This window comes from Botryllus schlosseri, chromosome 3, assembly GCF_051294905.1.
Source record: "Botryllus schlosseri isolate E-star chromosome 3, Bs_hap1, whole genome shotgun sequence".
Classification (NCBI taxonomy): Eukaryota; Metazoa; Chordata; class Ascidiacea; order Stolidobranchia; family Styelidae; genus Botryllus; species Botryllus schlosseri.
The window spans coordinates 3,535,227-3,552,505 of NC_137238.1; the positions used below are offsets into that span (position 1 = coordinate 3,535,227).

General features: G+C 38.6%; 1 protein-coding gene and 1 long non-coding RNA gene across 5 annotated transcripts in view; one reads left to right on the forward strand and one right to left on the reverse strand.

Moving 5' to 3' along the window:
* Positions 1-208: 208 nt before the first annotated feature.
* On the forward strand, positions 209-3,707 carry LOC145435622 (uncharacterized). The gene is made up of 2 exons (XR_013913913.1): positions 209-3,449; positions 3,484-3,707. It is a non-coding gene; the product is annotated as an uncharacterized LOC145435622 (long non-coding RNA).
* An 836-nt stretch (positions 3,708-4,543) lies between these two features.
* The window catches only part of LOC145435605 (activating signal cointegrator 1 complex subunit 3-like), a 193,456-nt gene continuing 180,720 nt past the window's right edge, over positions 4,544-17,279 (reverse strand). The window contains exons 38-47 of one of the 4 annotated variants that reach the window (XM_080312889.1): positions 16,622-16,760; positions 14,597-14,762; positions 13,677-13,793; positions 12,700-12,868; positions 11,555-11,709; positions 10,865-10,988; positions 9,227-9,332; positions 8,332-8,429; positions 6,669-6,835; positions 4,544-4,840 (exon numbers count right to left, since the gene is read on the reverse strand). In XM_080312889.1, the coding sequence (XP_080169015.1) occupies positions 4,711-4,840; positions 6,669-6,835; positions 8,332-8,429; positions 9,227-9,332; positions 10,865-10,988; positions 11,555-11,709; positions 12,700-12,868; positions 13,677-13,793; positions 14,597-14,762; positions 16,622-16,760 (1,371 nt within the window). In that variant the 3' untranslated portion in view covers positions 4,544-4,710. Of the gene's footprint in view, positions 4,841-6,668; positions 6,836-8,328; positions 8,430-9,226; positions 9,333-10,864; positions 10,989-11,554; positions 11,710-12,699; positions 12,869-13,676; positions 13,794-14,596; positions 14,763-15,714; positions 15,852-16,621; positions 16,761-17,279 lie in introns of those variants that run through there. The other 3 variants (XM_080312888.1, XM_080312890.1, XM_080312891.1) reach the window with 3 other exon arrangements.

A 17,279-nucleotide genomic window follows, 5' to 3' on the forward strand; every position in this document is an offset into this window, starting at 1 on the left:
ACACGCAGGTCGGAGTTTTTTTGCATGTGAGGAAAGATTCTGCCAGTATGCCTGTGTAAGTAAATTCGCGTACTGTAATCATGGGATTATCGCGGAGGTTTTTCAAGTATTTTCGGTCCCAATGTCTCATCGGTACCACATCTCCTTACATAACCGCTAATCCAGAATAACATCAAAATGATCCAATTGATAGAAATGACTAGGCAAGTAGCGTAGATCATTTCAGTATACTCGATAGTATGTCTCTGACTACCCAACTAGAATCATTGGAATTATAATGCTCGATTCAGATTTGAGTATTACAATTTTTGTGTAGCCCTACCAATGAAGAGCACTATAACGATATAATGTCAACGGTGAGATCATAATGAAAGATTCCAGATGTGACACAAAATCGAAGTTCACCATGCACATGGGATTATAGTTGTGTGCGGCATATTTCTTGTGGTTAAAGCTGATTTGATGGTATAACACACACATTAATCAAGCTATGTATATAGTCGGACCTCGTGGCATGTAACTGATCCAATTACACAACACTTAAAACATTTGCAGGTAACAATACGCCAATTAATTCGCCACTGGTATTCCATGACATTCGTACGTTTTGTTACTTCCCTTTGTTCTGAAAATAACCTTCAGTCCATAGAATTCTTCCACATCCACTTTGTTATAAGCTTTGTAGTTGTGTCCCACGATGATGAGAGACGCGAACGCAATTGCTGGTTGGCAGTGGGTCAGATAGTGTCAAGCAATATGAATAATTTTGAACCAGAAAGACCCTTTACCTCAACCGGATGCTTGGTATACAAAGCGTTTCAGGAATGCATGAACGGAAACAACTGCAAGCTATCGCATAACATTTCGACTGGTCAAGTACGTGTAGCAGTGGGCACCGTCATTAGTAAGATAGAGGATGTATCTGGAATTGTCACGTTCCAGATTGCTATTTTCTGAAAGTGAAGTCAAGCAATCCAACCTCCTGTGCATACGAAGAGAAATATTGTCGAGCAATGAGTCGGAGATGTCTTTTGTTTGGACTTGTCACGCTGTTGCTTCGAAGGTATCACATGGTGAAGTCACATTCCTGGTTTGCAGTCTCTATCAGGAACACACTCCAGACATTATTTTCAAGGACGATACTGAGTTTATTGTCGAGGTCATCGATTTCCACCACATAAACTCATAATAATACAGTAGGCCTGACAGTCCACTGGTCCGCCACATATTTTTCTGAATTTTACCTGTGTGCGAGGTGAAAAAGGTTGAGAAGCACTGTCTTAGACGGCTCAGTGCTCAGCTCGAACGATCATGGTTTATGCGTTTATATTTTCACGGATGTGTAGATGGGTGGGTACTGGGTAGTGTATGGCACGATATCAATTTGTTGTAACTTTGCTTCGTATACGATCTTCAATAAGGGATGACAATAACAGACTGTAGCATGTAGCTACAGCTTCTCAAGTATCCTTTTGGCAGTTCTACGTGTGCGTGAGTGATACCGCGCCTTTTTGTATGTATTTAACAATATATTACACTGGCCAACAAAATGATTTTTTTTTAGGCAGAACATCTGAGAGCCGTTTCTGGGGTTTTTGAGGTTGCTGATTACGAATATCACATTGGTTTTGTCTGATTGGCTCTCTGTCAGAAGATATTTATACCCCTATAAAAGCCCAAAATTACTGTATTCACCCTTAAATATTTCGCTTGGTAGGAAGAAAATCGTAGTTTTTTCTAATTTCATACTGCGCATAAATGGCTAATTGACTATGAAGAACCCTCATGTCATTCTCAGTCAATCTATCAATATTAACTATAAAATTTGTCCTTGAAAGGATTAACTACTATATTCATATGTGTCTCATTTCTTTTGACTGGTAAATGGATAATTTTCCACTGAATCAACAAAGCGGGTATACCTAGTAACCCCATCAAACGAGAAGCATAAATCTGGTATCTGGTATATTCGAATACCGATGAAAGATTCCAATTTCACATTAAGAGGAGTTCACAGCATGTAATGTCTCCTAAGATGTAGTAAATGAAACTTTTTAGCTGATCACAAAGCACCGAACTACAAACAGTTGGTCCGAAAATTCGTAACTGCATATCGAAAACTTGGAACAAACATGAGCATTAAAGTTCACTTCCTGTTCAGTCATCTTGGTATATTTTCCGATCATCTTGTTGATTAGCAAGGGTAGAGGTTCTAACAAGACCTCAGAACAACAAAAGAAAGATAGCAGGGCAGATGATATGAACCATTGAACATATTATGTCAGACCATTGCCGGAACCTTTCGAGAAACTGCACTAAATAGCTTACTGGCGAAAATCGTACAAAACACAATTTCAATTTAACATATATCAATAATATTGTATTCCAACTGATTATTTCAAATTTACAATAAGTGGTTGACGTAAAACTGATTGAACTATAATGCCACGTTATTCGAGTATCTACGTAAATACTCATATACATGACTAGAGTTTATTTATGTTCATGATATCCCGTGAATGTATTTAATTATGATAAATCTAATACCCCTAAATATAGTGCTGTTGCTGTATTTTGATTTAAAATAGTCTTTTGTGTGTAAAAATAACAAGTAGATTTAATTTCTAAACTATATAGTACGACTAAGCCGATTTTATATCCAGTCATTACCCTGAAAATGGGAGATTTTGGTCAAAATACCCCCATGGATTATCTTCACAACAAGAGTCAATTTGAAAAAACTAAGGTCATATTCAGAATCAGTGCCCTTCAGAACCCCCAAAATCACTCTTACTTTGTCTGCCTAAAAATATGTGTTGACCAGTGTTATAGTTATTTAATTTAAGATCAATGGCCAATTAATATGTCCTTAACGCAGCGAGCAAAATGTTATGACTTCGAATCGTCATACACTCATACTTCGAAAAATCAGTTTGACTTGAGTCACGTCCAAAAACGAGTGACTTGACTTGACTCGAGTCAAAATGTGCAATGACTCGAAGGTAGTGACTTAATCCCAACACTGCCTTATATTACGTAGATATAGATCATTGGTACTGAATGAATGTTCTGATGATGATGACTGCCGACCGTCAAAATGCTGCATAACGATTTAGTCCTGGTTAAATATATTTTTGGTCGGTATATGACAGGGGTTGGAAGCCCATTTCGTCCAACAAGGGCATTGTTTTAAATTCTGATGCGTTACAACAGATCAAAACAAACAGTATGCGGGTCTCAGCACTTTGCAGCTGGTGGTTCGTAAGTTGTCAGTGACTGGATTTGGTGACTGTTTCTTGCCGACCAAAGAAGATATTGATCACTGTTAGAGGCTGGATTGGAGTGACACATCTATCAAACTGTCATGGCATTTGACAAGACATGAAATTAAGCACGGCATCGGATTTTGTTCGAGCCATTCACCGTATTATTGTCGACTATTGCAAATCGTGGGAAATCATGAAGGGAAAAGTGATTTCAAAGAATGGAAATCAACTTATTCAGAACAGCGTGCGAATGGACAGGGCAGTCCAAAACAGAAAAATCTGCAATACAGGATGAAAATATAGCATCCTGGCGCTTTTCGGACTAATAACTGTATGAAATTTTCGATTTTTAAAGTGATAGTGTGACTTTTACATGTTACGAAATTAAAGTGACTTTTTCTCGCAATTTTCTCTTTTCCATACCTTGAAAGTTATGAATCATTTTTGAGGCAGAAAAAAGTTTCATCAGGAAATTTGGGGTAATTAGAATCTATAATAAAAACCCAGAAGAAATTTCACTCAAAAATTTTGCCAGAAAAAATTAATCAAAAAAAGTAGTTTGAAAAATCATAAAATCTAATGGAAGTCAAAAAAACGTAGACCATTTTTCAATAAATTTTCACCAAAGTTAGGATGTCCAACAAAGCACCTTGTGTTCAAATTTCAAAAATATTGCTTCATTAGTATCAAAGTCATGGGTGTATGACTCATTTCCCACTTCGTGGGGTAGCCTAGCCCCTTAAACGATTATCTTACTTGAGTGATTCGATTCGGAACCCAGCCGAGTCGAGCCTCACTCATGATGATCCCACAGCAGTACGCATAATGTTGAGAGTTTGAATATATACCTTTTATGAGACCACGAATAATACAAGGCCAGTTCTGCAGTAGAGTAAATATTATTTTGTATTTTTTAGACCATATCTATATCACTGCACTTAGCGACAATGCTACAAGTTTTCACGACTTCACAGAGATGCCATATTCACTAACTTTCATAGCTTTGTACTACACGTTTAGTATGCTGTCTGCTCACACAGTGGAAAATAGTACTGAAACTAGAATTATCATTGATAAATTAACTCTTCCTGGCAAGGAGCATATAATTTGAGTAGGCTTCTCGGAAAGGTCACCTCTCACTACACGGATTGAATCATTAGAATTATTCAGCCCTACTCAGCACAGAAATCGCAACACAACAGCGATAATTATTGCCCGTTGTCCCGGGGAAAAAAAGTCAAGTCACCCCACTATTCCCCTGATACCCAACCACCTAGCACAGAAATCGAAAACACTTTATTGCCAACACAAAACTAGACACTTATCGTCGCAAATGCTTCCATAATTACTCATATTTCACTGTCCCAAAAATCACCGAAAAAATAGACACAATGAACTCCACATCCAAATTTCGAGACACACAACAGACGATGCCAAGACTGCGCTACGTCATGTTCGACATATCGTTGGATGCTGGTAGCTGTGTCATTGCTGGTATTACGTTCATTCTGACTTCATACCGCTGGTCCAGGCCCATGTATGAATCCGATATGAGCCACACTGAGAGTATCCTCCTGGAATGCACAGAAGATACAAATGTTCAACTGAAGCAAAAAGTTCTGGAATTGTCTCTTGGAGACACAGGACTTCAATATATCATTATATGTGGTTACAAGAGAATTTGGCGTTAGAGATGTAATGCCAGGGTCGTAACAGACATTTCATTGTAACTTCGAAGAATAGTAAAGTCACCACATGATTGGTATTTCTTCTATCAAACCTGATACTTCGAAAATAGGGCCAGAAGCTATTAAGACTGAGGAAAATTACGATATTACGAATGCGAACCATTCTATATCACTTGAACAGAGTTTAAAAAGTGGGTTGAACCGGGTTAAACTGAAAACGGAACAGTGAACGTAATGACTTGGACTCGACCCTCAACTCACTGACTTGGACTCGGACTTGACTCGGTGGTGAATTGAAAATGACTCGATTTGACTCGGGTCAAATCTATAAAAGTGAGATTGACTTGTGACTTGGTTACAACCATGCTAACCGCATCTGGCTAGGGGTTACGGTGAGAGTAGGGCTAGGTTAGGATTGGGGGGGCCAAGTGCCGAATTCAACAATCCCCGAAGTTGCAGGTAGCCTGGAATAATATATTCGTTAGGGGTCTTCAAAAATGAATTCTTTTTTCAAATTATACTGGCTACTTGATAAAATTGTTAGTTTATCTAATTTAATCCTACATACCAAATTTAGTTCAATTCCAGCCAGTAGCTGCATTACTACAGGAAAACGAAGTTTCTATTTATTATAAGTAAATTTAAAAAAATTTCTGTTAGGTTGTGTGTAGAAACGATGGTCACCAAATCTTGCTCAATTCAAACCAGTGGAAGCGGGGTTATTGCTGTCGAAAAATTTCGATTTGAATAAAATAGTATTTACGGTGGGCACACCTATAATAAATAATTAAAGAATTGATCACCGTAAATACTATTTTATTCAAATCGAAATTTTTCGACGGCAATAACTCCGCTTCCACTGGCTGGAATTGAACCAAATTTGGTGTGTAGGCTTAAATTAGGTAACCCAACAATTTTATCGAGTAGCCAGTACAATTTGAGAAAAAAAAGTCATTTTTGAAGACCCCTAATATTCATACATCTAAATTATCCCGAATATTTTCCATGTGATAGTAATCTTGAACAATCGTCTGCAATTGCAGAGCTCAACACAAATGTTGACACGCAATGGAATTCATTTTGCTTATTCAAAATAGCAATGTATTATTTAATTCTAGTCTGCAAAAATTTTGGGGTTGTCGCAGAGATAAGACAAAAGCTAAAATTCACCATTCACACAAATTTGGCGAAAGAGCCAGCCAGTTATGAAGCACTTCTATTTTTTCCAATTACTTGGAATAATATTTATCTACTTGCATTACATACTCGAGTAGTTATATATCAGACTACTTCATCTTTTACCTAACAATTTTTTAGGCGAAACAACTTAGGAGGTTTTACACTTTTGATTTTGTGACATAGAAAGTTGTTTTTAAAACACTTTTGTCAATTCACAAGTTTACAATACATTTGAATAGTATATTGATATTGAAATGAGCCCGAATATTTTCGGTTGACACTCGTCAGGGGTAATCGTCGGCAACCGGTAGAGATTTCAAAACAACTTCGTATATCAAAAGTCGTTGGATTTACTATTATGAGTGAAATTTCCATGAAAACTGGGAGAAATAACCTCTGTATCACGGCAACTGAATGTATTCCCGAAACTTGTACAAATTTCTAGTGTAATTGGCGATTTTTACGTCAGTCGCTAGGAAGTGCCCTGTAATTTCAAATTTTCAGCCCACTTCGTTGAACGACAAATGTTACCGACCTTTCCATGTTGTCTGCGAAGAATGACAGCGCTTCTGTGGCTATACCGCGCAGGGTTTGGATTCTCTTCAAAGCCAACACCTCCTTATGCTCGACGTCGGCCAGCAGCAGAAACCAACCTTCCAGTTTCGGTTTCGGAAAACGCGGGGTCATGGCTTTTCCATCGTGCTATGCAGAAACCAGGATTTGAAATTGAGATTCACGAATTCGCAATTATCTAGGACAACGGTTCCCAAACTTTCTTTTGTCGTGTGGCACGCTACAACAATTATAAATGCTCGCGGCACACTTACAAAATAGTTGCTTTTTGATATCAAAATTATTGCAATGGGATGCTTATTTACACAAACATACGAGGTTATATTGCATTGTTGACAAAAGTTCCTGCGTTGTCGTCAATACCAAGCAGTCTCTCTCAAGCATAGGTTTTAATTACAGTCAAAACGAAGAAGCTATGTTCACATAGATACCAACATACAAGCGGCAATCAAACTAGAATTACTTTGTACGATTGTACCTATCATGATATAGGATTGGCAATGAGACAGCAGTTTTTCATCCATTTTCGTTGAAACAGCGCTTTAAAGAACGGGATTTGTACATCAATGAGTTGTTCTTCTGCAGAAAAATTGCCGGATTCATTGTTTCTAAATGGACTAACTATCCATTCAAGTTGTGAGCGACAGATCCTGAGATGTAATATCGCAATGCAAGTTGAATTCCAGGCAGTGTGCTCAGGTTTTGCGCGATAACTATGGCAAGTTTTTGTCGCAGTCAAATCCGTGGAAATTTGCAACTATTTTTCACAAAATTTGTACTATAAAGTTGCATTTATGGACAAGTTCCATGAAAAATAATTGGCTATGAGATACTCGAATCAATCCGTATGCAAGGCACCGTCGCACAACTCAGTGTTGGCCACTTCAACAAAATCAATGGCCTGAAAAAAATGACCCAGTGAAAATATAATTTTCGTCGGCCCGGCCTGAATATCTACGTCAAATCACAAAGGACCTCAAATTTAAACGACAGTGACATAATCGAGCGATCTATTCACATATAGTGCCAAATATTTGCAGTAAAAGTTATTAGAATGAAAAATCGAAAAAACTTGCTAAAAGTTGCGTGAAGAATCGAAAAAACTTGCATGAAAAACCGAAAAAGCAAAAAGTTGCAACATAAGAATCCTCCAAACAGCTCAACACCATACTGCATAACTTCTGAGCATTTAGAAATTTGCCGGAAGCTGTAAAAAAAAGTCGAAAAAGTTGCAAAAACTTGCCCTAGTGATAAATTTTGCTCATTTATCAGCTATGAAGCAGTTAAACCGCGATGCTCGACTTGGAAATCGCTGATCTATTTTGTGGAATTTGATACTCCAAAATAGGCTTGTAACCCCTAGTTTATCTGTTTGAACAAACAAGGGTGAGTTGAACTCATCTTGCACTCCATAATGAAGTGCGAGCCCTGCCCACAGCTGGTCACAAAGTGCAATGAAATAAGTACGGTCTAAAAATACCAAATTATATTCAGTTTGATCTAGAGCTGGCATTATATTCATTGCAGTCACACGAAAGCTAGTCCTAATTATAACACATAAATAGACTAAGTTCATGAGAGAATAGCCTGACAAACTATGAAGTGAACAGACAACAATAGACCACACTTACTCCTTTGTTCATCCTTCGTAGCGTCACCTCGACATGATACTCCTGATCTACGTGAATATTAACCCACGAGCTTTTCACACGAACCCCAACTCCTGCACAAGAACAACATAATCGTAAACCGATCGAAATACGATGCCGAAAAGTAATTTACGACAAAACAGAATGGCCATCGGTAACATTTTATCAGGGTTGTAACCAAGTCACAAAGCTCCGAGACACAAGCCATTCTCACTTTTATGGTTTTGACTCGAGTCAAGTCGAGTCATTTCAATTCAGCACCGAGTCAAGTCCGAGTCCAAGTCATCGAGCAGAGGTTCGAGTCCAAGTCATGGTATTATGACTCGAGTCCGAGTCCAAGTCATTGTGTTGACTGCTCAGTTTCCAGTTAAAGTCTTGTAAACCCACTTTTTATAACTCTGTTTGTTGATATTGAATGGTTCGCATTTATATATACTAATTTTCCTCACTTTTAACTGTTTCTGGTCGCATTTTCAAGTACCAGTACCAATAGACGTAACCCCAATAGTGTGGTTACTTTTCTGTTCTTCGAAATTATAATGAAATGTCGGTCTTGGCCGTCTGAGTCTCGAGTCAAATGACTTGGTTCGAGTCATGCGCAATGACTCGTGTCCAAGTCGAGTCATTACCGTATTTTGAGAAAATTAATCGAGTCATCAAAGTATCGTGACTCGAGTCGATTCATTACTCGAGTCATTACAACCCTGCATTCTATGGTGCAGAGGGGATCATTTTTGCAGAAATCAAGCGCGCATAAATACGAATTCGGTTTCATTACTTTAACAGAATAATATATATCCATGACCCCGCAAAACAGAAAAGATAAAAATAAAGACACCCATCACGGACAGTGCCGAGGTCTTATTCTCACCGTGAGTGGCCGGGACGGTGACATGTTTCAATTTGGGATCGTCCCAAACGCCCTTGACCCTCAAGGAAACGTGGACTTCCGGAAGATTTTTGATGTAGTCACAAATCTGAAAAGCACAAGATTTATTTTAACCCGAAAAACGGATGCTTCTGACCTAAAATTTTTTACAATTTTTGGCATTAAAAGACTTAATTTAGACCAAATGTAAGAAAATTAGGTGTTTTCGCACATGATGTTGGAATTGTACCACTTATCTTCATTTCTGGTTGAGACTGTCTATCCTTACAAAGTAGCTAGGCCTGAGCTAACTCTTTTGACTTGAAAACTTTCAAATTTTTACATGAAAAACTTCGTTTTAACGAAATCTGGACCTATGAAGAATTCCAGTAGTTACATCACGCATTATGGGAGAAGTAATTAAAATTTGTTGCGGTACAACGAAAGATACTTTCCTACATTTATCGGGTAGAAAGTGTCTGTCCTTACTAAGTAGCTTGCCAAGAATGGAGAAAGAACGTTCAACAGCAGCAATTGTTGGCTGACAAACCGTGTTGCTTCATTCTGACAATGGTGGCTAGTGGCTACATCGTCACTTTTTCATCATGCGCTTCTTGATAAAAGAACCAATGCCCTAGCAGTCTTGCTTCAGTTAGGATATTGTGGTACGTTGAGCATAACACCATGTCAACCTATTTGTTTCATCTGGCCGTTTATGATTCACAATGAGCAGACAATGGGCCGTCTACAACGATAGGCTTATAAAGTAGGCTACAAGCTGTAAAATGTCACATGATAAGCTCACCGACAGCGCAAACATCTACGATCCAAACGAAATGCAGGCTGCAAATTTTTTTTACTTTATAAACAATTTTGACCAATTTTTTGACCTAACGCTACAATTTTGACAAAATATACACTTATTTTGATGTCACAAAAAAACTTCCCTAATCATCACTTAATTACACATCACATCTGTACTAAACTATTAAACGATATAAGTCATTGCGGTAATTGATAAAAAATGCTGCACACAGAGCATGCTCCATTCAATATAGCATAGGAGCACCTATTATTCAACTTGAGTGACATTTATTGACTGCAATGCTGCATGAAGTCTATAAAAACCTCATGTTGATGTAGAGAAAAAATGTTCCAGAGCGTAAAAGAAATTTGTAACCAAGTTTCGTCCACCTTTAGTTGTTATACACTAGACTGATTTCTAATGATACTACAATGCCAGTCAATGGCATTGTGACCACAGTTTAAGGGCATACCGAAGTTGTTTCGTCCGTGATGTCACAGATGATGGAATTAACCATATCAGAAACATAAATTCCATAACTTGAAAATTTCTTTCCGACTCATTCCATATTTTTCAATCAAGACCGAGTCAAGTCAAATAAGTTAGGGCTTGACTTCGATCCGATTATTCGAAATCTCATGCCAGTGACGTCATATTTTGTGATACGATTGTTGATATACAATGTTCTTTCCACTTCTCTACTAGTTGCTGACGATTGCACCTGACGAGCATCAGCCGAAAATATTGGAGCTTAACAGTCTAAATATGATCCGCAGAATTGTTGATCGAAACCAGCCTTTACATTGAAACTTGACTCTGCATAGTCAATCCCTTACCTTTTTCACTTGACTCGAAGCAAATTCAGACGCAAGTACATCCCTGACGTCATCTGGCTTCTGTTTGTAGACCGCCATCAGTTGTGGCAGATGTCTCACCGGCGATCGCCGGTACAGGATTCGACTGAGAAATAATCGCATGGATTAAGGATTGAGAGAACGATTTCGTTTGGAAACGCCGAAAACACAGAAAAAGGACAATAATTGCTGGGCTGTAATGACGCGAGTCATGACTCGACTTGACTCGCGATCTTTTGCTGACTCGGACTTGTAATCGAGTCATTGTGCATGGCTCGAACCAAGTCAAACATCTCGAGACTAGGACGGCCAAGACTGACATCTCATTGTAACTTCGAAGAATAGTTAAGTCACCGCATGATTGGCATTTCGTCTATCAGTCCTGATACTTGGAAATTAGGGCCAGAAACTGTTAAGAGTGAGGAAAATTACGATATTATAAACGAAAGTGGTTTAAACATGACTATAAGTAAAATTGACTTGTGACTCGGGACCTTGTGACATGGTCACAACCCTGCATAATTACATCTTGATTGGAGACTGTAGATGCCTAGTTAAGTCTGGTGTCCAGCACTAATCACAAAGTAAAGGCAACCTGTGCATACACAAGTAACAGAAACTTGTAAAACCTCAAAACAAGAATATACAGCTACACAAAGACGCCATGCTCACTTGAAAATATCCAGGTTCCCTTTTTCGATGTAAGGTATCGTCAGCAAGTTACTCGGGTTATCAAACCAGATAGCTTGCGCCACCATCTGTACGATTTGCGTAAGTCTGAGTGTCGTGATCAACATGCCTTGGTCTGCGCTGATGTCAATCATGGCCTGAAAGAAACAAAAGTCATATATGCAACCTAATTTGCTGCATCGTCATGATGATTCTAATCAGCCGTCAACATTACCGGACCTCGATCTGACAAATATACCTTGCATATCGACACATGCGTTTTATGTTATCACTGACATGTCAAAAAAAGTCAAAACTTTTTCAAAATTGTAGCGTTAGGTCAACAAAAGGTCAAAATTGTTTACAAAGTCAAAATTTTTTTGCAACCAGCATTTCGTTTGTATAGCTGTTTGCACTGTGGGTGAACTTATCATTGATATTTTACAGCTTGTAGCCTACTTAATAGGCCTACCGTTGTAGACGACCCATCGTCTGTTCATTGTGAATCATAAACAACCAAATAAAACAGGTTGTCATGGTGTGATGCTCAACGTACCGCAATACTCAACTGAAGCAAATCTGCGGGAACAATCGGCATTGGTTTGTATATCAAGAACCGCATGATGAAAAATTGTGATGTAGACAACATGGTTTCTCGCCAGCAGTGTACACACAACTTGAGTGTTGTCAGCCAACAACTGCTGCTGTTGAACGTCCTTTCTCCATTCTTGGCAAGCTACTTCGTAAGGACAGACACTTTCGACACGAGAATGTAGGAAAGTATCTTTCGTTGTACTACGACAAATTTTAATTACTTTTCCCATAATGCGTGATATAACTACTGGAATTCTTCATATGTCCAGATTTATTCAAATAAAGTTTTTCATGTAAAAATTTGTCAGTTTTCAAGTCGAAAAAGTTAGCTCAGGCCTAACTACTTCGTAATGACACACAGTTCCAACCAGAAATGAAGATAAGTAGTACAATTCTAAGATTTTATGGGAAAACGCCTAATTTACATAGGTGAGGTCAAAATCTTACGTTTTCTAGGTAAAAAAAATCGCCGTTGATATCATTTGGTTGAGAACCCCTGCACGAGAGGAAGCGTGGCACTGTAAAAAGTGCATGCGCTAAATACGAAAGCTTACTTGCAAAATCCTGAACGACTGATCCAGCACCGATTTCAGGTCGGTAATGTAGTCGGAGGAGGGCATTTTGATGCGCGAAAAATGGGACTGGTACAAGAGATGGGCTTTGGTGCTTGACGAGCCAAACGTGTCCGGGTTGACTTCGAGAGGCAGATGCTCGGAGATGTTCCTGAAACGTGTTGCACAGTAACAGTGGTGGCATGCTGCAGATGATTTTGTGGATTACTGAAATTATAGGCTCCTTGCCGATAAGAGTTGATGTATAAACTGGCATTACAGTTTCGAAAATCTATTTCACTTGTGGAATGCTGTAAACCACGATTGGTCATATCACAGAATATGAAACATTGAGCAGTATATTCATATTGAAATAAACTTAAATAAATTTTCGGCTGACACTCGTCAGGGGTAATCGTCGGCAACTAGTAGAGAATTGGAACTCTGTCAACAAAAGGAGTTCGCGTACCACCTCAAAATAGTACATTGAACGCTGTCTCATTCGAAATTTCATGCTGGTGACGTCATATTTTGTGATACGATTGTTGATATACAATGTTCTTTCCAATCCTCTACTAGTTGCTGACGATTACCCCTGACGAGTGTCAGCAAAAAATATTCGGGTAATGTAAGTCCTTCTATATCACTCGAGCAGTTGAAAATGTGGGTTGAACGGGATTGTACTCGAAAGTGAACGGTGAACACAATGACTTTGACTCGAGTCACAGCACTATGACTCGGACTCGACCCTCTAATCACTGACTCGAAATTGACTCAACGGTGAATTGAAACTCGAGTCAAAACTATAAAAGTGAGATCGACTTGTGACTTGTGATTACAGCCCTGCTGTAAACAAGAAAGGTATAATTGATAGATAAAGGTTACATATCAAATCCACTGTTTCAACGTCTTCTGATATATCCACATTCACAAAGGGCAGGATTCTTATACTTGATTAGCTATACTTTGTGAGGTCTTACTTGTTGATGATATCTTCGTTATGCCTGACTGGCAATTCGCTGTATTCTTTTGCGTCTGTGAGCATCTGAAGTATTTCTGAAATGGTAGCGCCAGGGCCCATTTCCTCGCATAACATCCTGCGAAATTCACAATAGTAGATGTATTGCGGTTTATACTGGACTGTTGGCTGTTATTTCGATGTTAATACGATGGCGCGGGCATGTGCTCTTCACAAAATCAATCCGTAACGCTCTATCACCAGTAGAATTTAAGATATATCCCGTTATATCAAAGGTGTTTTTGCAAGCGTTTGAGGCTAGTATGCAAGTCCGCAGGAATTCCCTTTCCGATTATCAGAAGAGGTCTTTATCAGCGTAGCCATACCTAATATTTCGTTATTTTATTGTTGATATACAGAAACTGACGAGAAACAATTTGGCTCAATTCGAAAATTTTTAATTCCTAAAAATTTTGTTCTTTCATTTTTCACTGGCAAACCCATGAAATTGTTAAGTTTTCTATGGAACGATGCTTAGCAAAGTAACGCATTCATAATAATAGTATTTAGGGTGTGTGGTTGCATAGTTATTATTTAAATAATCACCCACCCTAATCCGTAAATACTTTTTTGGTTATTCAAATCCAAAATTTTGTACCAAATAATTTCGCTTCTACTGGCTGGAATTGAACCAAGTTTTCTACGCATCGTCTTTATAGACAAATTAACAATTTCACGGGGTTGCCAACGAAATATGAAAAACATTTTTGTCAATATATTTAAAATTTCCCAACTCTAAATGTTTCACTATGTTGGATTCGAATTGAGACAAATTTGGTGTGAAACCTAACAATTCTTTCGAATAGCCCGTAAAAATTTGAAGAAAATATTTATTTTCTTCTGGTATACTTTACACTCGGACTATTACAATGCAATACTTACCTCACGGTGAGATGGCTTAGGTAGTAGTACGATGCGATCCTTCCTATGCTCGTAGGCTCGATCGTGATGTCATCGTCTTCATCTACGATGACGCAGCACGAGCGCTCGAGCTCTTTCACTTCCTTTTCGACCAAATCAGTGAGAAAATCATTGATCCGCTCGGTGTCTGAAAAGCAGTGTAGGAATAGGAGGACGTGGTATATATTTTTGTCCTTAATGTTTTTGCGGCATAGACAACGACACACGATCTGTGCATATGCATACCATGAGTACATGATGCGCATATACCGCTGGACAAGGAAGGTGCAGATATAGCCTTGTAAGGCGTTTTAAGTCTTGCACCACCCTTCCATGCTATCCCGGTAATGCTGAGCGCCAAACGGGAAGGCTACAGAGACCAGTGTTACTAATCAGGTCTTTGGTCTGACCCGTTCAAGAAGCCCGACGCTCCAACAATACGCTATCTTACATGCATTCTGTGAGGACATATTCGGTAAACGTCATACTGGGGCTGTTTAACCTAGCTGATGACAGTTTCACCTATAAACTTTGTCTAAAAATTGTGTAGTGTGATGATGTATCTTCGCGACTAACACAAAATCTGCAATGACACTAGATTTCGGTGCTATTTTCCAAACCATATTCAGACACCGCAATACATGGCTTTTTATTCAGGTGGTGATGACAATTTCACTCATAAAAGGTTAAAAAGCAAGCAGTTTTGCCCAATGAAATTATTAAGTCAAAGAGGAAATAGCCGAAAAACATAACCACTCGAGCATATAGTTCAAGCAGGCAAACCCTACGATGAATACGATGATGAGTAGTACTTCATTAGTGACCAACATAAGTGAAAAAAATGAGTGGAAGTTATATGTCGGAGATTTTGCTTCTAGACTTCAAGTACTGCATGCATTGCAGAAAAAGGTTAAGTATTTGGCACATAACCAGGTGGGATACAACAATATACAGATATATTTCGGTATGTGCTACCTGCAGTGTCTACAATAACCCTTGAGAAGTTTGAAATTGAAAAGATATGCTCATTTTCACACATCGCATTATGTTGATAGCACTAAAATGCATGTTTATGTTTTGATGCCTGAAAAGAGTCTAACCTCATACTACCATTACTACTGAAAACAAGGAATTTTCGACGCTACAAAATCTAAGAACGAACAACATTCAGCAAAGATGTTGCTAAAACATCCTACTGCGTTACCTGCTTCGCTCTGCGCCGATGGGTCATCGAAATCTAACAATACATTTAATAATGTCTGTTGACTTAAGTAAATATCCCGTCGAAATAGACAAGAGAATTCAGAATACTTCAAGGCATAACAGTGCATCTTGCTACACAGTATACAGCATGACATAAAGAAACGAAAACTATGAAAGAAAACTAAAATATTTAAAATGTGTGGCAGAGCTACTGAGCATATTGGACGAAAATATTTTGCACCGGTACACTGCTATTCTCACATTAAATGTCGCGAACTGATGCTATTACTATTAACCTTGAGTTTCCGTGAGAAACAAATTACGTTATGAAAGTTAAAGATATTGTTCTTTTATTTTTCAGAGATGTAAAGCACTATTCAGATATTACATTGGTCACAGACATAGGTCTTGTCATTCTGGATGTTTCGGCATATCAAATGTTGCATACAATGAAGTTTTAAACCTGATTACTTTATTACATCAATTATTTCATTACTTGAAGTGGTTTGTCCACTTTGGCTTCTACTCAGGTTTGAGTACAATTTTCAGGGCATTCCTACTACTTGGATGGCATGAATGGCTATTCCGACCACCTCCCTGGGAGATTTATGGGCCATATTACAAATATTGGCGACCAGTGTACCCAAAAACACACAAAAATATGATAAATCCATGTTACCAGACCTTTCCTAACACCGAATGCGCTGCATGGTGCCCCCCCTATTCAGTTCCTATTGTGACCGGTCAGTAATATGAACACATATAAGCTAATGGCTAATATGGTCCCTAAAGTATAACCCTTACCGATCCGTTCCAAATCGTAGTAGGTCGGATTCATGAGTAGTCTGCGGAAGAAGTAAGTCCACGTCAGATAGTCCAAGGCGTCCTGCTTGCTCATGATGGTGCCGGCGACTATCTCCGCGTTCAAATGGTCCGGAAGCACCTAATATAAAATACAGAAATTCACAAAAATGTATGTTATGTTTAACCAGTACATAGAATTGCCAGACTTGTATAAAATATTGGGTCTTCATAATGAGCAACTAGAACTAGGACTAAAACAACTAAAAACCAGTAGCTAGCTGACCACCAACTAACTCGATTGGTAGTTTGCACAAGTTTGACTGTCGTAAACTTCTAGAGCTCCACAAGTCGAAAGATTTGATGCGACCTAAACTGTATCTACCGCCACCATAACCATCATATGGAAATAGACTGAATCGAGATTAGGTCACAAAGTGATGACCTTTAATCCTTTTCTTTAGCCCTTGATTTCCGAACTTTTGGGGATACGAGGTCAAAATTGTTTAGGAACCCCTAGTTTAGACTGGGGTTTTAGTTCAACTTGTGTTGCGCAATGTGGATGAGCAAATTGCATGTCTTGAACATTCTTTAAACGGTAGTTCCAGTTCGAGTTGCGTTGTGCATGTGCAGTAAAAAGTGCACTAAAAAGTAGAGGTCG